The sequence below is a fragment of the Lates calcarifer genome, linkage group LG16_LG22 (assembly GCF_001640805.2).
Source record: "Lates calcarifer isolate ASB-BC8 linkage group LG16_LG22, TLL_Latcal_v3, whole genome shotgun sequence".
In the NCBI taxonomy this organism is placed as follows: Eukaryota; Metazoa; Chordata; class Actinopteri; family Centropomidae; genus Lates; species Lates calcarifer.
In genome coordinates, this window is record NC_066848.1 from 2,147,999 (window position 1) to 2,169,783 (window position 21,785).

Genomic DNA, 21,785 nt, shown 5'->3' on the forward strand with positions numbered 1-21,785 from the left:
GATGCATATTCACACAAAGTTGTCACGCAATTTCAACTTTATGAAAAATAATAGTAAGGTTGATGGTCAAAAATATACGAAACATATATATATATATGTATATATATATATATATATAAAAAGACAATTAGTGCTTTGTTGACTGGGTACTTTACATTTAAAGGTGTGTGGTGCTTTGAGTCTTTTCAGAAGTATTGTCTGTCTCCATGCTCGACATGGCCTCGTTGGCTAAAGTGTGTTGTATCGTGTCTCTGAGGCGCGTCTCGTCTCCGTCCGCCATTTCGTCGGCCTCCTCCGGCTCGCTGTCCTCCTCCTCGTCCACCCCGTCCCCACTGCATTCGGACTCCTCGCTGTCGCTGCCGCATGAGCTCGACGTCTCGTCTTCGGAGTCAGAGTAAACCTCGGCCCCATGGAAGATATAGTGATTTGGTGCTTGGAACAGGTACTGGCCCGCTGTAAGAGGAAGAAAACAAAGGATTTACTGAGCTGAAAACAACATTTAGGGAAATCTATATTTGCTAAAAACACTTGTGGTCTAAAGCTTACTCTCAAGACGTTTGCTGATTGGACTTCTGTTGATTCGACTCATCCAGCATCGTCTACGAAATTCAAGATTGGAGGTTTGGTTCTTCACTTCGGCCGCCTCGTCTTTCGGTGCGTCTTCTCCCTGCAGCTCCGAAGGCTCAGCCGTCTCTTCGCTAGGACACTGGGCATTTGGACAAGGCTCTGGAGGTGCAACGTTACTACCAGCAGTCTCTGTGACATTCGGGCTTTCCGTCTCCTCCTCTGAAGGCTTAGTTACTGAGTCTGTACTGTGCTGCTTCTGCTCCTCCTGAGCTGCGTCGCCGGTGGAAGCAGGCAAGGCCTCGCTTGGTGGCTGTTCTGGTAACCGAGGGGGTTTCTCCGTGATCTCAGTGAGTCTTACAGTGTTGTAGCAGAGCTGCTCAAAGTCTCCACCCAATCGATGGCAGAGCTCATTGACAATGACGTCGCAGTCCCCAAGTAGCTCCACGTCAAAGTTGAGGTGAGGCAGCTGCTCCCTATTGATCAGGACCTGAGGCACTTCATGAGGAATGGAGTCTGGATGGGATGAAGAGAGGAGAAAACTTAAATGTACTGCAAGGACAGAGGGAACACACTGCATTCATCTGAAGGCAAACATACTTGGGATGAGGGCAACTGGTCGGACTTTAAGAGAGGAGCCGATGACAATCAAGAGGTCCACTTCATCTTTATCCTGCTTCATGGCTCTGTGGAACATTTCTGGAAGGTTCTCGCCAAAGAAGACGATGTCGGGTTTCATGATTGCCAGGGGAATATCTGGACACCGTGGACAACGAGGGACAACCTGCAGGAGGAATTTATTTTAATAGAACTGTAACGAAATGTGGCGTTAAAAGAACACCATGCTAAATTTAATTAATCGGACTAATCGCAGTTGTTGGGTCTGCATCATTGCAAAGTGTAGCTACATTTCTAAGGAGGTGCATGTCTTTCCAAAGGGTGTTTTATTTTTAATTTGGATGAACAAAGGCATTCCAAGCATTGTTTACAATACGTTAATGAGGATAAACAAACCACTTTTTCACTGTAATAAATATCACACCACCACTACAATCTAAAATTGATTGATTGTTATTGACAGTGGTCAATTCTTACAATTTGGACAATACTGATGACATAAACATAACTTGATAGTGCAGTTAGTAATGAATAAATACCTGGTTAAAAATGTCTTCCCTTATAGCCTCACAATCCACTTTGTGTTTACAGACGAGACAGGATGCAGTTGCAAACGAGCCTGAAATAAAGACAGTTATTAATGACTCTTCATCATCACCACAGACAGAACCATACAGAACATGAGCAGCTGTATCACTCACCGTGACACTGGATAATCCTCTGAACTCCAGCCACTTGTTCTAATGTGTCAATGTTTTGTGTGTAGTTGCGCAGTAGCTTCCCTTGCTTATCCAGCATAGATATAAATTTGTGACACGGCGACGGCTGGAACTGACCAGGGTAGATCTCCTGTAACAAAGAGGAGGTGTTCAGCACTTGTGGACAAAATGCAACCTGCAACCTTTGTATGCACAAGTCAAAGTGGACACAGCGAACCAACCTTAGCAAACTTGAAAAAGGGTCTTGGGTCCCGTCTGAAATATTCAATGTCAAACATAGCTTGAGGGTCAGGAAGATCAGGAAAATCTACAGCGAGCCGTGCATATATTCCATCTCTGGAGCGAAAGTCTGGTATTCCACAAGAAACGGACACCTACAAGAAAAAAGCACACAAGGATTCTGACTTAATAGCATGAACTCTGATGATAGGTATGAAATCAAAGATGTAGGATCAATGTGAATGCCTACCCCAGCGCCAGTCAGCACAAGAATCCTTTTACTTTCATGGAGTAGCCGAACCACGTCCTCTAAGGTGTTTATGTCCTTCCGCTTCTTCCTTTTTGGAGGTTCTGAGATGTTGATGATGATCTGCCACAGAGTCATGTCGTCTAAATCCGGCGGGAGCACGGTCTCAGGCAGCAAATCCCTCAGGATGGTCCTTGGATCGGTCTCTCTGATGTGCTGCTGGATGAAGCTGTAGGAGCCTGGCCAAGAACACAACATCTCAGCATGATTTGTACTGGTTGTATCTGCCAGAGGTGCTAATGTAATGGCTGATCGGTGCACATGCTTTACCTATTTGAGGCTGGGGAGTCCAGTCGCTGGAGCTTGCATGCGAGGATCTGTCATCTTCCTCGTTGATGTGATCCGGTGTGACGGCCAGCCCGTTGGAAGGGAGATCATCATGGTCGAGAAAATCTGGGAAATTGACAATTAAAACCACAGATAAGTTGCGTCCATCTCTGATAACCACCACCATCAATTTACAACCTCTTTCCCCGACAGCAGCCTCTGGTAACACCGGCTAATAAATGCTAGGTTGCTATAAAAGTTTAGGGATGTGAGATACTAAGTTCAACAATAACTTTTCTCTTTTCTTTTCAGCTTTAACAAAAGTTCCGTCTTGAGAAGTACACACCTCTCAGCAACCGCACATCTTTACTGTGTTTAACGTTGGATAATTAACTTATCTTCTGTTTCACATAAAGCTGACTCGCCGGTTAACTTAGTAAAACAAGCACCGCCAGGAAAACGAGCTTTAGTTAAACCCGGCCCCGGCTGTTTTCATACCCGCGCCCTCCTCCTCTGTCGTCCCGAGCACAGCGCTGTCGTCTACCCTCACGACTGGTTTGTGTGGCAGCAGCCCCAATCCATTGTCTCCGCCTAGCGCTGCTGCGGCCTGCTCTACCGCCATCACCGGCTTTGCTTCCCTCTCCGCTGGCTGCGCACAATTCACCGCCGCCTCCCAGCTCCCCGTGTCCGCGGAGACGCACGAGAACTGGTCCGCGTCGGCGACTTTGAATCCGTAGTTGGTTCCCGGACTGATTTTCGACCTTTTCGCGGCAGGCTCGTCCATTTCGGAGGCGCCTGAAAAGCCCGTCCCGAGACTCTTCTCTCCGTCCGCCATCTTCAGCCCGCAGAGCCGCTGAGCAGATCCTTCCTCCCGACAGCTGGCTCATTTGCATGCACGTGACTCGTTTCCACCAGTAGCCACGGATGGAACGTCCCCTTGGAACGTCGATGACATAAAAACCATAACAAAATATTGCTGCATTCAGGGCCCGTACGGAGAATTTTGAGCGTCGTGAGAGCTTGTGAATGACGGCATAAAATTGAGTTAAACACAGACATCGAACGTTTTTTTAATTAATAGAATAAGAGTATAACATCAATAAACATATTTTTTATACATTTTGTATTAAATGTGCACTTTGCGATTTTAGTGATAACCTCAATTACACGCCTCGTGCAAATTCCGTTTTTGTTTTACTACAGTTGCTAGCCGCAGTGTGGCCCAGTCATCAGAACAGAATGTTATCACAAACTCATTCATTCTACGTTTTTAATTATTTTCATGTCCCTCTAAATGTTGGAAATTTCGCGCCGAGTGGGTCTTTTACACAGATACTTGAATGCAGCGTACGTCATACAGTATAAAAGCTCAAATTTCCCAACAACTTCAGGAGAGAATTCCCTTGATAATTGTAACCATTTGGCATTCTATCTATTAATTATCTTACTAAATTATAACAATATAAACTTTAAGAATCAGTCAGTGATTGGCCCACAGCAGCAGCAGCGGCGGCGGTGGCGGGGGTGGGGGAACCCATCAGCAACCCTTGAACCGAGCAGCTGTGATCCAGGGTAGCAGATAAGCTGCACCGTTACCAGAAACCACTCACATTTCCCTCTAACTGATTTTTATGGAGGCTGTTCTGAACTGCAAACCAGAGGACTTGGAGGATTACTACGGGTTACTAGGCTGCGATGAATTGTCGTCGGTAAGTTCTTTTCAGTGGCTTTAGGGCTCAGCCTATTTGCTGGATGACATTAGTGTTTGTCTATATAAACAAACCAATATAGTGGTGTAAGAGTTGAGAAGTGGGCGATGATATAACATGATAGATGTACATAAACAATCAGAAATATTTAAGTTGTTAAACCAGAGGATCCATTAATTATGTAGCTTCACACCAGAGGTTAGTCCAGACCACCAGAGACCTGTTGATGCTTCAGCAAAAGATGTCAGAGAGAGTCGTGCGTCATCCAGTGCGTCTATTGTGTTTCAGTATTGGTGCTTAATAATTCATCCTTTAAATATAACATACACATTTAGATATAATGCACGCTTAGTATATCATTAGCAGAGTCTGACAACAGCAACACATGCTAATGCGTCTAATAGACAAAATTAACAGTCAATGAGCTGATGAATTTAAAGGCAATAAAATAAACTGATCAATATATTTTTCAACATAGTATAAAGTAGAGCTGTGTCAGATGATCACTGGGTGTATTTTCCTCTAAATATTGTCTGAAAAAATGAGATTTGTTTTATTTCCTCACAGAAATGTGTGTAAATTCAAACGTTTTGCCAAGATAAATGATGTGACTTAAGTTAAATGTTTGTAATGGCTGTACATGTGTATTTATTGAGTCTTTTTCCTTGCAGACTGAACAGATTCTCAATGAATACAAGATCCGAGCCTTGGCATGCCACCCAGACAAACACCTAGATAACCCGAGAGCAGGTGAATATGTGGATCATTGCAGAGTTGTGATTTTAAGTCACTGTGAGCCCAACTTTTTATGTTTATTACCTTTTTTAATGATGTTTTTTGTCATTGAATCTCATTTTTCTTGCTCATCCCACAGACAGTGAAACCCTCTTTCTGATGTCTTGACTTCAAAGCAAATTATGTTAATAGACAGCTACTTAAAACTGCATACACTGAGGAGGGCATTCATTACTCATTATTCTGAAAGCATAATAGACTCATCTTTTCTTTCTTTCTGACAGTGGCAGATTTCCAAAAACTGCAAGAAGCCAAAGAGGTTTTATGCAACGAAACCAAAAGGAAAAACTATGACCTGTGGAAAAGGAGCGGAGTTACTATTTCATTCCACGACTGGCAAGCCTTGAATGACTCCGTTAAAACTGTACGTAATGTCTCATCTTCAAAAATCCAAAATACTGTGTAATCTGTGTAACAGAGAATCGCCTGTTTGCAGTCAATGCATTGGGCTGTGAGAGATAAGAAGGAACCAATGCTGGAGGCTCCAAAGGCAGAGATACCCGTCACTTCCCAAGCAGAGGACCTTCACTGTGAGCAGGACGAACCAGGGATCCCCTCATGTGATGCCATGCCATCCTCAAGTAAGTATATTTCAAAATGTTCTCAAATCAGTGGGAAGTGAAGAAATAACTCTTGTATTTTATTTTTTTACCTGGACCAGATTCCATTGACAAAAACGGGAATTTTACTGAGCAGAACGCACAAATTTCTGGAATACCACTGCATCACTCTGTGAGATTGTTTGTGTTATTGTGTGGTTCTTTTACTTCTGTAAGGGCTCTGAATATCTCTTCCATCACTTAATGATACAATAACACAAACAAACTAACTGAGGCAGTGATATCCCATTAGCTCCTGTGTTCTGCTTGGCAAAATTCCTGTTTTTGTCAATGGATTCTGGTATTGATATATAGTGATGTTAATGGTTAAACAAAAAGGATCTTACTCTTTAATTAGAAGGTCTATCTCTGTAGGAATCATATTCATAATGTTGTCAGACACTTATGGGAACAGTCTGAGCCTGTCAGTGGTTAAAAAACAGCATGGGGCAAGGGGCATTCTGGGTGACTGGAGGAAAAACGTGTGGTGTTGAAGTGCCACTCTGGTGTGACATTAAGCCTGTGGAATATAAAAAAAGATGCACATTGGCACTTATATTAAAAAGGGCTTTGTTCCCTCCCTCTTTTTCTGTGGAGTGTTGTGTTTTGCACTTCAAGGCAACCACTTTAATGCACTGACCTTTGAGAGTTGTCCCTGAAAAGTACAGGCAGCATTTCTGTTCAGTCCCTCCACACACAGGACAGCTTTTATTCTGGTTCAGATGCTTTGTTATTGTGATTTGTATTGTTCTAGTGAAGGACCATTTTTAGCTTTAGAAGTGGTTCCAAACTCGTCTGTGGGACTTTGTGATTATTTAACAATGCTAAACATATTCAACGAGCAGGTCTGAACTTTTTCTCCTCTCTTACTTTCTAACATGTATCTATTCTTTACACAGTTTTAAATCCAATTAAATTAACAGAGTTTTTTCTCATCACTGTCCAGGTGATTACTGCCATCGACGTTTCCGCTGGGCTGCCGACTCTCCATCTAGTCTACTGCGGAAGTTCAGAAATTATGAAATCTAAATATATGAACGGTTTGATTTTTGTTTAAATGTTTGTGTTGTGTGTCTTCTTCTTGTCACTTTATTCACTCACTGCGATGTGAATGTTTGTTGAGATGTAGCTCCACTGAGCTTCCTGCATAAAATGGAAATCGTGGGCTGTAAATGTGTATCAGATAATATAAGAATATAATAATGTATGTTGATATTTGTCTTGCTCAGTCGTCACAAACACACAATGGAGATATGATCATTCCTGGAGTATCTTTAATGCTATAAAGTGTAAGCATAAAACTCAAACGTGTATTATTTGATGTCTTCAGCTGTAATGGAGGATATAAAATCATCATTTCCAGTTTGTTGCTACTGTGCATCTGCTTGGCATCATTATACCTACAGTTTAAATATAGCACCACTGACTTCCATGTTTGCTTTTGCCAAATGAAAGATGCAAAATTAGATTTAGTTTGTGGAAACAAATGTTTCACCCTGCTGGCAGATGACGTGTCCTTAAATCATGTCAAACCTCTGCTGTAACTGGGAAATTTAGTTAGCTAGCAAATCATATGAAATGGAGCCTGAATGTTACATAGCTGGAGTTGCTGCCATTAAATGCAAATGATACTCAGAGGGTTATCTTCAGTCCATGTCTCTGAATATTAAAGGATAACTCTGCCATTTTGTTTAACTGAAAATATCAATACCAGCCTCCATTGACAAAATCAGGAATTTTACAGAGCAGAACATGAGAAGTGCTGGTATACAGCTGCCTGAATGAGATACATTGAGGACTGGATCAAGCCTCTTAATGAATGTCACTGCAGTACCTTTTCTAACCCCAAGAATAAACTGTTCCATATGATTATAATGGCAATATTTGTTGCTGTGTTCTTGTTTTGTTTTTGTTTTTTTAACGTCATCACTACCTATAGGATCCTGCACTGTCCTTCAGTGGTTGGTGTTAAACAGAAAACTCCTATATCCAAAGAGGAGGGAGGCCTGCTCCTGTATGGATACTGCAGAGGTCTGTGCACCAAGTCTGAAAGCACAATGTAGTAGCTGCCATCTGTTTACATCTTGATTTATAGCAAAAATATAGCACAACATCTCTTATTTATTATATATCTACAATTATCCTTTTAAATTTTACATGAGGTCAGAGGGAAAATGTCACATGCAGTTGCAGCAGTGGTGAAAGAAATACTTGGCTGCTTTTCTTGAGTAAAACTACTTTTTTTTTCAGTGTAAAAATACCAACTACAAATGAGAGCCCTGTATTCAAAATATTTCTTCTGTAAACTACATAAATATTACCAGAAAAAAAAAATTACTGTTTCTTATAATTTATTTATTTATTATACATCATATTTGTCCGTAAATGTCTGTAAAATTGACCTATTAAGTTATTTAAGCTCAAATGTGAACGTGAAACCATCAGCACTTTCAAATTAAAGTCATTTTGTTGCCAGTCAGTGAATGAAAACTGTTCGAATGTTTCACAACCGTCGCCACCAGATGGCATCAGCGCTTTTTTGATGACGTCATTTTTGTAAAAGCTAAAAGCCCGATAACTCCTTCTGTCTCTCGCCGGGTGCGGTGGCGCGCGCCTGTAATCCAAGTCACTGGGAGGCTAAGGCTGGCGGATCGTTTGAGCTCAGGAGCTCTGAGCTGCAGCGGACTATGCCGATCGGGTGTCCGCACTAAGTTCGGTATCGATATGGTGCTCCTGGGGGAGCCCGGGACCACCAGGTCGTCTAAGGAGGGGTGCACCGGCCCAGGTCGGAAACGGAGCAGGTCAAAGCCCCCGTGCCGCTCAGTAGTGGGATCGCGCCCGTGAATAGACGCTGTAGTGCAGCCTGAGTAATACAGCGAGACCCAGTCTTTTTATGCTATTTACATCAATCAGTTAACAACAAACAATCAATTACTGTGTGTTTATATGATTCAACACCTCTATCTTTGTTTCTTTATCTTTGTAGACCCACAGAAACCAGCGCCGTCTGTGTGTCCTACAGCGACTCCTACTGAGAGAGAGGAGGAATTACACCAGTAAATGCAACACAGTGAGCGTAGTGTTTAGAAAACTAAATACATCAAGGCCACGTAATTATTATCGATTACTATGATAGAAAAAAAGGCAAATACTTGTAAATATGTAGATCATGGTAACGATAAAGATTAGTAAAGGTGATCTGGTTTTATTACTGTTATGTTGGCCAACAAGGTCTGAGCGTCATAATCCAAAATTCATTTGTAATTTAAATCCGTTACCCTAACCTTTACCGTACTTAGTATCAGGGGAAACCTTTTGTAACTTGTTTTTCTTTTTCTGATTTTCTTTCTTTTCTTTTTGGATAGAACGACACGCAGACAGGTGGCGCGGAAGTAAAAGTAAATATACCAAAAATAAAAGTCAATAGATAGATAGATGGATACGAAAGCTACATGAATAAATTCTCTGTTTCGTTTTGTTTTGTTTAATCCAAATAAACATTCAGTAATCTAACCTTATGATGGGTGGAAATGCTCTCCTTGCAGAGCAGTGTTGTCAAATGACCAGTAGAGGTCAGCTTTCATCAACTATTAGTGGTGCTCGCACTACTAGACTACTAGACATTTGACACCAAATATAACTACACCAGGGGCCTGATTTGTTTAGTCTGTCCTAGGGAGTAGACCAGCCGCAGGGCAGCAAGTGGCATGATCTCTATTAGACGGTAAAATATGTATCTGTTACTTATTATATTACCGTTATATACCGTTATTATTATGTTACAGTGGTGCAGATATGTTTTCAGTGTTCTAAGCTAAGTGACACTTTATTTTTACAGTTCCAAAGCAAATCATACACCAAGTTGCTCATAACATGATGCTATATATAAACTATCTATACTACTAATAATGTGCTTGTGTACGTATATCTGTCTGTCTGAAGGTGACCCCTGACTCAGAGGTAGCAGAGGGCGTACTGGAGGATGTGGATGAAGAAGAAGGTGTTTCGGCCCAAACACCTGGTCTTACTGTGTCAAGTCTCCGTGATGACCTGGACTGAGTTGACTGTTGAGGAACCAGTCCTCTCTGTCCCTCACCAGCCGGGCCAGGTCAGGAACATTTTACTGTTTTGTTGCTTCACCTCTGTGCTTTGACAAACAGGCATGCAAAAAACGAAAGTACACCCTCTTTGACCCTCTTCTATGGTTTTAAAATCATCTGGTCCTCAACCGGTTTTAAGATTAGGTAAATACAACACACGACATACAGTTTGTACAGAAAGTTTTCAGACCCTTTCAAGTTTCCCCACATTTTCTTATGTTCTAATCTCATCTTAAAATGGATTCAGTTCATTTTCTTTCTCATTAATCTAAACAGAATTCTCTACAATGACAGAGTAAAAACAAGTTTTTGATGTTTTGTAAATTTATTTGATAAAAGATAAAAGTGAGATAAAAGATAAGATAAAAGTATTCAGACCCAGCTGAGCTCTGGCGCATCTTACTTCTATCAATTGTCCTTGAGATGCTTCTACAACTTGATTGGAGTCTGCTTGTGCCTAACTGAATCCACTGGACATAATTAGGAAAGGCACACCTGTCTACATAAGGTATCAGAGCCATGAGCTTGAGAGAATTGTCTGTAGACCTGTGAGACAGGACTGTGTCAAGACAGAAATCTGAGGAAGGATACAAGAAAATTTCTGCAACTTTGAAAATGCCCAAGTGCATGGTAGCCTCCATTGTTGTCACATGGGAGAGATCTGGGACAACAAAAAGTCCTCCTAGATTTTGCCGCCCAGCCAAACTGAGTAACTGAGTGGAAATCTTTTCCAGAGAGCGAGGAATCTCCAGCTGGAGCGAAGGTTTGTATCTCAACAAGACAATGTAAAGGAGAGTGTGCCAAATTCCTCCACACTGATAAAGTCACACAGGAAATGATGGCTTCAAATTATTGCTGCTAAAGGTGTTTCTACAAGCTACTGAATCATGGGGTGTAATCAGTGTTTCACATGTGGCCTCTCCATTTTGGTTTCATTTCTGTAACTAAGTAAATAATGACACAGTGGAATCTGTTGTCATAATTATGTCCTGCATGTTTTTTTTATGTTATCTATAGATGTTCCTAACCTGCTCTAATCCCCACTGCTGCTGTCAAACCCTGAGCCTTTGTTTCCTCAGGCAACTTCAAGGCTCCACCCACTGTGGTTTTGTTACTGATTAGTCACCCCTCTGTTTGTTTGCTACTCTCTCTTCCCCCCCACCCCCCCACCCCCATTCTCTGTCTGGATCACACAGCCAGCCACTGTGCAGACTAGGATTCAACTTGACCATGGTGCGTTTTATAAAGAGTCAGAATCAGAAAAAGAATAGGCTTTATTGTCATTGTACAGTAGGGCACAACAAAATTGTGGTTGCTCCATGCAGCAAACAGTGCACTGTAGAAAATATATGCAAAAAGATACAAAATTTACACAATAATACAAATGTACACAATGCAGCAGAAAAGGAAAAATTGTAAACAATAAAATAGAAAAATAGAAACAATTGCTTTGACATACAGGCATGCAAGAAAGAAAGCCCACCCTCTTTCCTATGGTTTTAAAATGATCTGGTCCTCAACCAGTTTTAAGATTAGGTAAATACAGCATATGACATACAGTTCATACAGGAAGTTTTCAGACCCTTTCAAGTTTACTCCTAATTTTCTTATGTTTCAGACTCATCTTAAAATGGATTCAGTTAATTTTCTTTCTCATTAATCTACACACAATTCTCCACAATGACCTGCGAGATAGGATTGTGTCATGACACAGATCCGGGGAAGGATACAGGAAAATTTAAAGGCACTGTAGCCTCCATCATTGTCACATGAAAGAGATTTGGAACAACCAAAAGCCCAGCTGGGCCAAAGGTTTGTATCTCAACAAGACAATGGCCTCCTTCATATTGCCGAGAAAAATAGCTTCAGGAAAACTCAGGGAAAGAGTGGCCCAGCCAAAGTCCAGACTTGACTCCAACAGACATTAAAATGGCTGTGTGCCGATACTTCCTATCCAGCCGGGTTGAGCTTTAACAATTCTGCCAAGAAAAATGGGAGAAACCTCCAAAAGAAAGGTGTGCCAAGCTCGTAGGATCATTCCCAAGAAGACTTGAGGCTGCCATTGCTGCCAAAGGTGCTTTAACCAAGTATCATGAAGAGTCTGAACACCTATGTACATGGGATATTTCAATCTTTATTTTCAAAACCATCCAAAAGCCTGTTTTCTTGAGTATTGTGTGCAGAAAACAAATGAACTGAATCCATTTTAAGATGAGTCTGAAACAAAACAAAATGTGGAAAACTTCATATGCACTGCATTACACCCTGTCATTTATTTTACAGAAGCTTAAATTTAAATGCAGAAGCAATGTGTGAAAAATTAAGCACACCCTCAGTGTTTCCATTAACTGATCCCCCGATCAAGTGATTATCAAGTGTGTGTATAAAAGAAGAAGTTGTGAATAGTAAGTGGAAGTGAAAAACATTCAAGACTATTGCCGTGTTTCCTGGGAATGAACGTCCAAGCAACTTTACCCCAAGGTCAGACCGTGCAAGGCTCAGAGTTGCATCTGAACAAACCACAAGACTTATGCAACAATGTCCTTTTAACAAGACCACAGATGTGGCTTGTGTGTAATGCACAGCACCATGTTTGGTGAAAACCAAACCCAACATATCAGCGCAAACACCTCATAGCAGCTATTAAGCACAGTGGTGGAGGGGTCATGATTTGACATTGGCAACTACAGGACAACAGGGCAGCTTCCAGTCACTGAGATGACCATGAACTCCTCTTTATACCAAAGTATTCGTGAGGCCATCTGTCCGACAGCTAAAGCTCGGCTGAATCTAGGTCACGCAACAGGACAATGATCCCAGCAAATCTACAACAGAATGAAAGAAAAGAGTCAAGGTGTCGCATTGATCCTGCAGGAACCTTTAGAGAGCTGTACGTAAACAAATGCCTGCAAACCTCAATGAACTGAGGCAAAGTTGTAAAGGAGAGTGTGCCAAATTCCTCCACACTGATAAAGTTGTACAGGAAATGATGACTTCTAAATATTGCTGCTAAAGGTGTAAAAGCTACTGAATCATGGGGTGTAATTACAGTGGAATCTGTTCTCATGATGATGAAGTCCTGCTTGATTTTTATGTTATCTATAAATGTTCCTAACCTGCTCTAATCCCTAAACACTGCTGCTGTCAAACCCTGAGTCATTTGTTTTCTCAGGCAACTCAAAACATAGAGAAGGAGAAAAAAAAAAGCCTGTGAGAGAGAGAGAGGCAAAGGGAATGCCAAATGGCTTTTTTCCTTCTCCTTTTCCACCCCCCAACCCCCACCCCTCTCTCCCCTGGGACTGGCAAGAAGGGCATTCCCTGTCTTGATCATGCAGCCACTCTGCAGACGAGGACTCAAGATGAAAGGCCCTCTGTAACAGGGATGCCAACAATGGGAACAGTGGGAATTCTGCTGCTTTTGGCTTTGACTGCACATGTGCCATGTTTCACAAACTCTGTCTCTTAATTAACTCAGGGTTGTTCAGGAGCTTTAGGTAACCAGGAATGTCCAAGCTGCCAAAAGAGGAATTTTTCTGAATGGTGCACTGGGTGGAGAGAGAGGGAGAGAGAGTGTGTGTGTGTGTGTGTGTGTGTGTGTGTGTGCGCTTTGCAACCTGCATGTATATCCTCCTTGGTTCTTTGCCACTGAGGGGAGTCAGAATGAAATGCTTGTGGTAGCACCATGAGAGAAAGGCTTCCAGCATGGGCTGTTATTTTATTTTGTGTTGCTGACTGTTGTAGTCATTGATTTAGTCTCTTGGTTGTTTTTGTCAGCTTCTGAGAGGAATACAAACAATGGGGAATTATGTTCCTTTGGCTTTGACTGCACTGAGACAGATCCTTTCCCAACCTGCTGTGTTGTTTCTATTAACCTGGTGGCCCGTGCAAGCCCTGTGGCCTCAGCACTCCTCATGGACAGAGTTGGGCTTTTTTCAAGGGAGCCAGTCTGGGAGCAGACCGGGCGTAAGAGGAGAGCAGCTCCAGCGACGTCTCGCTGGCCTGGCATGTGGTCTGGCTCTGGCTGTGCTGTGTTTCTCCCCCTGATCTAAATATCTGCTCACTGGTGCAGACGCTTCCTATAAATGGCTTTTTAAATTTTCCCCCTTTACTGATTCTTATCTGTTTATCTCATGTGGACACCATCAGCAGCCCTCTGTCAGGTTCTTCTCTTGTTCACTGCTCTTCTTTCCACATGTATAAGTTGCCCTGATTCCTCGTGTTAGAGGACAGATTCTGTTAGAGTTAGAGTGGGAGATTAGGAGATCATCATCAAAAAAAAGCCTGTGAGAGAGAGATTGGCAAAGGGAATGCTCAGCCAGCCGCTCTCTCTCTCAAAGCCTTTTTTTCCCCGTCTCCTTTTCCACAACAGCGCCCCCCCCCCCCCCCCCCCCCCCCCGGACTGGTGAGAAGGGCTTTCCCTGTCTGGATCACACAGCCAGCCACTCTGCAGACAAGCACTCACGATGAAAGGTGATGATAAAATTAGCCCTCTGTAAGAGGAATGCCAACAATGGGAAGCAAGAAAGTCTTCAGATCTGTGATAAAATGTCATGTGCCCTGCACCCTGTACAAAATCTGTAGAGAGGAAGGCAAATTTCATTTCATTTCATTTCAACCTGCCAAGACTGAAGTGGTGAGTTTCACGTGTTTATGTGGTTTTTGGTTTGTGGACATGAAGAAGAGTGTCAGCCATGCTCACCTGCTAACACACAAACACACAGACAGACTCAGCACTGGGGAGGGAAAAGGAGGGAAATGTGAGTTCCTCACATGTGGATTAAGGACTGAAGCGTCTCCCATCTTTAACCCTGACTCAGAGGGGACAGAGGACATGCTGGAGGACGTTGGTGATGGTGGGCGGGAAGAAGAAGAAGAAGAAGAGGACGGGGGCCAAACACTGTCCTTGATGACCTGGGCAGAGCTGACAACATGGCAGCTGAGGAACCAGGCCTCACCACCCAGCAGGTCAGACACTTACTGCAGCAATCAGAGCGTTGTGTTGAACAGCACCAAAGCAGACTGTACACACAGGGATTCAGGTTTCCTAAGAGGAGGTGTGGGGTCCCACTCGCCATGTGACCAACTCCTAGATGAAACCTGATTGTTTAAGCTCAGCGCTGGCAGTCAGTGTGTCAGTGTCAGGGTGTTTTGTTTTGAGGACTGGTGGAGGTCAGCAGGTGGAATGATTTCCCAATGTGGGAAACAGGGAAAGAGGAGGTCAAGCAAAGATCCAGAGATTTTAACCACCTCCAATTATGTCACAAGACAAACACAATCATTATCTTTCATGTCTTTATTAAACAAACTGTTTAGACGTTCACAGTGCTGCTGGAAACTGTGAGCGATTGAAGTCCGTGCGGCAGCAGGGAGCGAAATCCACACATTCAGGAATTCATCTTTTCTTTTCAGCCATGTGCTGGTTGTACATGTGTGACTAAGGTCATCCTCTAAAAATCCCTGAGAGAGATTTTGTTTTAACAGTAAAAACTAAATGACAATGTGAATGAGAAATTAACTCAGGGTTGTTCAGGAGCTTTAGGTCACCAGGAATGTCCAAGCTGCCAAAAATAGGCAGTGTAGTTGAACTGGGTGGCGAGAGACTGTGTGTGTGTGTGTGTGTGTGTGTGTGTGTGTGTGTGTGTGCTTTGTAGTCTGCATATATGCCCTCATTGGCCATTATTAATAGGAGGAGCAGAAGGATTGCCAGTCCTATCTTAGCCATAGAGAGGAGGGATCTGTGAGCATTTTGTTGCACTTGTGTGGAAATCTTATCTGAAAAACGATGTCAGGATCAGTCAAGCCTATGGAAGTGGATCAACCCGGTAAGAAATAAGAGCTTTTTTATAAAAATAAAAAAACTCTACTCGCTTTGTACTTGTACTTGTTTGCAGTTGGTCTCCAGTGGATGTATTTAGGAAGGGCTGTTTTGTTTTTTGTCTTGTCTGTTGCTGATTTAACAGATTTTTGCACTCAGATATGATAGTAATAATTGCCCATATATTTAGTACCACTGCCTGCGTTTATTGTCACAGTTTTGGAGCTGCCTCTGCACAGAACGTGGAGTCACTCTGGCCTGATGTTTCCATGTTTCCACTGACAGGAAACCTACAATATTACCTGCTCCTTCTGTGCCTTCTATACACACATAATGACTTTATTTAATTTCTAGTGTTGTACCATTTGCTGATAGTACATACAGGATGTGCTACATAGAATTTAACTTGTGGCTAAATATTTTTTAAGCTGACATTAGGATCAGCTGCAGATGAACCTTTTAACAGAATATTTTTTCTTATTCTGTGCATTGTTCTTTTTGCACGTCAGCACCATTGGAGGGTATTGTGATAAAAACTGGCGACATATTGAACGGTCGCTATCATGTTCTGGACGTCTTGGGTGAAGGATGCTTCGGCAAAGTTACCAAGTGTGAGGATATACACACAGAACAAGTCGTGGCCATCAAGACCTTAAAAACTCAGGAGAGTGCAGTCACCAACAGAGAGGTAAAGTCTTTTCAAAAATGGAGGTTTCATATATTTATTTTCTGTTCTGTCAGTTCCTAATCCACCTGCTGATATCCCTCCACAGATTGGAATGCTCAGGGTCGTGAGTGCTCTCGACCCAGACAAGAACGTGGTTCAGTTCTTTGGAGGGTTTGAGCACAGAGGGCTCACCTGCCTGGTTTTTGAAATGCTGGACAGAAACCTCCAGCAGACAGCAGCAGAGGATGGACCCTTGTCCTTGAGTGAGATACGATCAGTGGCACAGCAGGTAATGAACCTGTGGCTGCTGAGTTCTGTTTAAAACTCATTCCTCCAGTGGAGTCTTTAATCCTTTACTTTTCCTCCTCCTGTTTCTGCAGCTGCTGACGGCCTTTGATGCCCTGAAGGAACTTGGTGTGATTCACTCGGACCTGAAGCCAGATAATGTGATGCTGAAGAACCGTATGAAGCCCTACAGAGTGAAACTCGTAGACTTTGGTTTGGCCTGTTTTACCTCTCAGGTGAAACGTGGTATGACCCTTCAGCCTCTGGGTTACAGGTTGGTTTGGTGTAAATGATCCAGCAGAGGTCTGTGTCAGTCCCATGTTGAATCTATAACACACTGTACAAACAGGGCACCTGAAGTCATCCTGGGCCTCCCCGTCTCCGAGGCCATAGACATGTGGGCTCTGGGCTGCGTCCTCACTTTCCTGTACCTCTGCTACCACCTGTTCATGGTACAGGGTGAGCACCAGATGGTGAGTCAGATATATTTCCATTTAACTGCATTGCCTCTGATATACTGCTGCCAAACAACTGTCCTCACTCAGACTTGTTGAAAGGTGTCTGCTGATGCTCTGTCCTTTTCCTCTTCTGTCTTCTCTGTAGCTCCACCCAGTTGACACCTGATGAGTAATCAATAAGGTGAATCTGGTTGTGAATGAAATGCTTGTGGTAGCACCATGAGAGAAAGGCTTCCAGCATGGGCTGTTATTTTATATTGTGTTGCTGACTGTTGTAGTCATTGATTTAGTCTCTTGGTTGTTTTGTCTTCATGTTGATACGTCTCATGGATTAGATTTTTTTAATGTGTTTTCTGTGGTTGCTTTGACTCACTTGTGTGTGTTGTGTGTTCTAATAGCACCACGCAAACATCCATGAACTGACAATAATAACAATAGTTAGTTATTGTTAAGAGTTAACAATAATTTCAGCAGCAACCCGGTGGAAAGAGCAGAACAAGTCAGGGTGAAATATAAAAGCTTTCTATTAAGTGTAAGTTTATAAATTCCATGTAATTTATTGTGATCTGAGGCGCTGGGTTCACTAGCAAAACACCAAGTTAACCACGGACATAAGTTGTGGCCTGAGGTTTGCTTTGTGCACTGTAGCAGCTGCACCGTGCTCTGCTTCACCAGTGGTGAATTTATTGAGTGAGTTTATTATTTGAATGAACTATAACTCTGGTGTCTCTCCACTGCTCGTCCTCTGTGCTGCAGCTGACTCGCCTTCTTCCAGTGCATCTCCTGAGCCTGTTGCTTATCTGCTTATAACCTCCCTCCCTGCCCTGCCTTCATAAAAGGAGGAATAACGTTCTCCCTGCTTCGTGTCAGCTTTTGCTTCTATGCCTAAACAGTGACATGTTGAACTGAGCAGTTCACACACAGCCTTGGTAAGTAAACTTATAAATATTATGGTGTAAGTGTGTGTGTGATTGATAAAATATTTAATGTTTTAATGGCAGGGGGTTTGCAGCTGTGTATTTGTCCCTTTCCTCTTCAGTCAATTCAGTCTCTTGGTTGTTTTGTCTTTTTGTGGATTGGACTGTTTCAAATGTGTTTGGTTGATCTGGGTCAGTTGTGGAGTGTTGTGCGTCCCAGCAACAACACCTGAATGTGGGGCGTAGCATATGATGCTTTACATTCACTCTTAAGATGAGAAGAATCATTGACATACTGGACCAGCCAGCTGACCACCTCCTCTGTGATGGCATGTTCACCAAGAAATTCTTCAAGGTGGTCCAGCAGGGGGGGCACTATAAATGGCAGCTGAAGGTACATTAACATAATTTTGCTCACATCCACTAATTAGGCAGCAACCCTTTTTTAAAATGCTTAAAACATTCAGGAAGATGTATCTGACATGTGCAGTGCTTTGTACCTGTAGACTCCAGGTGAGTATCAGCAGGAAACTGGCACTGTGGTGACACAGTATGAGAACTCTGTCAGGTCCCTGGATAAGCTGTTAACAGTAAGTGGGAGAGTTCATCAGTAAAGAATGAATTCATTGGCTCGGACGCTGACACAGGAAGCAGAGACTCAACTGTTGTCTGCTTTGTTTCCAGCTCTACCCAGTGACACAGGGCTCCACTGAGATGGAGGATCGCAGAGCATTTGTGGACCTCCTGAAGTGTCTCCTGCAGGTGGACCCTGGACAGAGGATCAGTCCTCTGCAGGCCCTGCAGCACCCGTTCATCACCAAGGCCCACCTGGAGGAAGAGATGGACACCAGCTAATAGTAAGTGACTGTGTTATGGCATCAGTAGAATTTGCAGAATACATGATTGGATTTACTGATTGATCCATGAACTGATTATCATGTTGTATTCAGTGTGGAAGACTCCTTAAATGTTGGCCTGCCAGTGGATGACTTGGTGCAGGAACCTTGACCAACACCTGAAAATGAGGCGGAGGAACCCAGAGCTTCTCCAGTCATCCCTTGTTGTAACAGCACAGGCTCAGCAGCTCCTGCATTTCACACCAACCTGAGCTCCAAACAGAAACATGGCTTAGATTTCTTCTCGTGCTTCCTGCAGATGATGTTCTGATCTTTTCATTTAGTCAATAATAACTGTAGTAAGTTAGAGATGCATCAAGTGTAATAGTCAGTTTTTAACATTTTAATATAACCTTAACTCTTTTTGTGTGTGTTGCAAGCAGCATTAATAAAACTCACATTTAAATGCATCACATTAAGAAGAATGCAATGCAATTAAAAACAAACTAATTGTTGAATCATTAATGCTTGATAATTAAATACATCCTTGTTAGCATCACTAACTTGCTGCTTGTGTTTGCCTTTCATTTATACTTGGTGAACTGGTGTTAAGACTTTGCAGTGTTGAGTGAAATCTGTGTGCTCATCAGAGCAGAGTTCACAGAAACATCATGAAACAAACAAATGAATATTTGGATTCTGAATGTGTAATTTGAACAATGCTTTCTTATCAGATAGTATTTTTTTTACATTTCAGTTACAGTCAGTTCACCAGTAGTTCTCATTAGTTTCAGTGACTGATGCTAAAATTGATGAAGAAGCTACAGTAATGGATGTTTAAATTCATAAGGACTAAGTCAAGTAAAGATTAAAGCTGCGAGCAGCGTTGAACGGGCCCTCGCACCCGGCGCCCGTCGGGGGAGCGGCGACCGCGGGACCCCGGCAACCGCGGGGTCAACGCAGGTCGCAGGGCACACGCTGGCGTAACAGTTCACACTTCCCAGATGTTAAAATTTTAAATAAAAGCTTTTACGCTAATTATTTTCTGTGATAATATTTTTCAGAGCTCATCATCTGTGACAGCTCTTGGCTCTCTTGACTGTAACCTCTCTGTGGCAGCTTCTCACAGACTCAATCAACTCCTCTTCCCCTCCCCCCTCAAACACAAACACAAACACACCCACACACACACACACAAACACACAGAGAAATACCCCCTCCCAAAAGGAGATAAAACTCAGTTTTAACTTGAGTTTACAAGCTTTGAGCTTTGAGCAAAAGCATTTTTTTAAGTTCTGTTATTGGGTGCATATATAAATCATTTATGCTTAAACAAGGCTTATAATGAAGTTATTTGAACAGTGAATATCTCATCTGCCTAAAGTCAGGGCGAAGCCACTAACCAGCTGTAGGGATGGGTATCATTAGGATTTTATCTTTATCCATACAGACCCCTATCAGTCCAGCTCAGACTGTTACTGGTTTAAGAGAGTGAAGTTTATAGCAATTTGCAAAATTTGGAGATTAGTGACAAACTAACCAGTTAGACTACATACAGACAAGCTTTCATTTTAGCTGTTAGTAACAGTTTGCCATGAGCTTAACCAGCGTGCTGTGCTTCCTGTTAAACATGTCATGAGACTGTGGACAACGCTGAAAATATTACTTTACTAACTACTGGCCGAACAGGCGCTTTTACAAAGAAAAGGTAAAGGCCAGCAGCTTTTACTTTTCAATGCACTTGTCGTCAACTTGAGTGGCTTATATTCAGCTGGTTCACCTCGACGCTGGAGGACCTAGTGAACTTTTCCTGTCGCCGTACACTGAGTAAGACGAAAAAATCAGCTGACCCCGTGTGAAATTTCCTAACTGATCAAAACCAAACTGTAAAGACAGCATCAATCCACGCTCAGCTTTGGTCAAGGGGAGACATATGGTAAGATTACATGAATTCATGTAATCTTCTTTGAGACTACAATTTCAGACTTAACTAAGTCATTCACTAGTGTCTTGGCAGCGTTTATGGGTTCTTTAGACAGGTCTCTAACTGGTTTTCTTTCCAGGGTCATTGAAATCTTTGGCTTCCTACCTCTGCCAGGCTTGTTCTGCACAGTGTGGCTCTCCTTGAATTTCTCGGTGACGCTTCTCATTTGAGTTCTTGACGCTTGGAAATGCTGTTATAACTTTGTATATCCTTCTCCTGCTTCCTAAGCATCGACAATTCTTCAAGTCTACAGTGATTTCCTTAGTTTTTGGCATGATGCTTTCTCAAGTGACAGCTCAAATCTTAACTGAAGTTTTTATACCGCGTGTAAAGCAGCTCTTGGCTCTCCTGACTGTAACCTCTCTGTGGCAGCTTCTCACAGACTCAATCAACTCTTCTTCCCCTCCCCCCTCAAACACAAACACAAACACACACACACACACACACACACACACACACACACACACAGACACACACACACAGAGACCCCCTTCCAAAAACCCATCAAAGAGTAATACAATGGCTCCATCTATAGGATAAAGTAGAGAGTCGCAACAGGAAGTTACCCCAAAATCTGAGGTTTCAAACAGGAAGTTGGGTTTCCGAACTTTGACGGGCCAGAACCGGCACATGCTTCGACCAAAACTCACAATTTTCGGAGCCAGTCTTCCAAAAAATTCCTCAAGGAGGGGCTGACAACATTTGAAGTGAATCTGGTCACCCGTCTAGAAACTGGACATCACACTATAAAATATGTCATTTCCTGCTATAAATAGGTGGCGCTACAACAATTGTATGAATATTGACATATGGATGTGTGCAGATAGGTACCATTAACAATCCTGTAAAGTTTGATGCAGTTTGGACAAAGTATGGCCGAAATATAGCAAAAATAAAGCAACTTCCTGTTTCGTGGCGAGTAATCG

At 42.6% G+C, this 21,785-nt stretch overlaps 3 protein-coding genes and 1 long non-coding RNA gene across 4 annotated transcripts; 3 read left to right on the forward strand and 1 right to left on the reverse strand.

Moving 5' to 3' along the window:
- Nucleotides 1–19: 19 nt before the first annotated feature.
- sirt1 (sirtuin 1) lies at nucleotides 20–3,626 on the reverse strand. The gene is made up of 9 exons (XM_018680975.2): nucleotides 3,193–3,626; nucleotides 2,698–2,820; nucleotides 2,371–2,606; nucleotides 2,123–2,275; nucleotides 1,884–2,031; nucleotides 1,722–1,801; nucleotides 1,165–1,348; nucleotides 547–1,080; nucleotides 20–453 (listed from the first exon to the last, which is right to left on the reverse strand). The coding sequence occupies exons 1-9, from the start codon at nucleotides 3,527–3,529 to the stop codon at nucleotides 158–160; spliced, it is 2,091 nt and encodes a 696-aa protein (XP_018536491.1). The 5' UTR covers nucleotides 3,530–3,626; the 3' UTR covers nucleotides 20–157.
- Nucleotides 3,627–4,013: 387 nt separating this feature from the next.
- Nucleotides 4,014–7,678, forward strand: dnajc12 (DnaJ (Hsp40) homolog, subfamily C, member 12). Its single transcript, XM_018680979.2, has 5 exons — nucleotides 4,014–4,403; nucleotides 5,075–5,153; nucleotides 5,423–5,562; nucleotides 5,635–5,779; nucleotides 6,744–7,678. The coding sequence occupies exons 1-5, from the start codon at nucleotides 4,326–4,328 to the stop codon at nucleotides 6,824–6,826; spliced, it is 525 nt and encodes a 174-aa protein (XP_018536495.1). The 5' UTR covers nucleotides 4,014–4,325; the 3' UTR covers nucleotides 6,827–7,678.
- A 2,013-nt stretch (nucleotides 7,679–9,691) lies between these two features.
- On the forward strand, nucleotides 9,692–16,394 carry LOC108886245 (uncharacterized). The gene is made up of 3 exons (XR_001961406.2): nucleotides 9,692–9,905; nucleotides 14,715–14,862; nucleotides 16,222–16,394. It is a non-coding gene; the product is annotated as an uncharacterized LOC108886245 (long non-coding RNA).
- Nucleotides 16,395–17,363: 969 nt separating this feature from the next.
- On the forward strand, nucleotides 17,364–19,444 carry LOC108886312 (homeodomain-interacting protein kinase 2). The gene is made up of 4 exons (XM_051076429.1): nucleotides 17,364–18,433; nucleotides 18,546–18,629; nucleotides 18,724–18,896; nucleotides 18,990–19,444. Exons 1-3 carry the CDS (start codon nucleotides 18,314–18,316, stop codon nucleotides 18,892–18,894), a joined length of 375 nt encoding a protein of 124 aa, XP_050932386.1. The 5' UTR covers nucleotides 17,364–18,313; the 3' UTR covers nucleotides 18,895–18,896; nucleotides 18,990–19,444.
- Nucleotides 19,445–21,785: the final 2,341 nt, after the last annotated feature.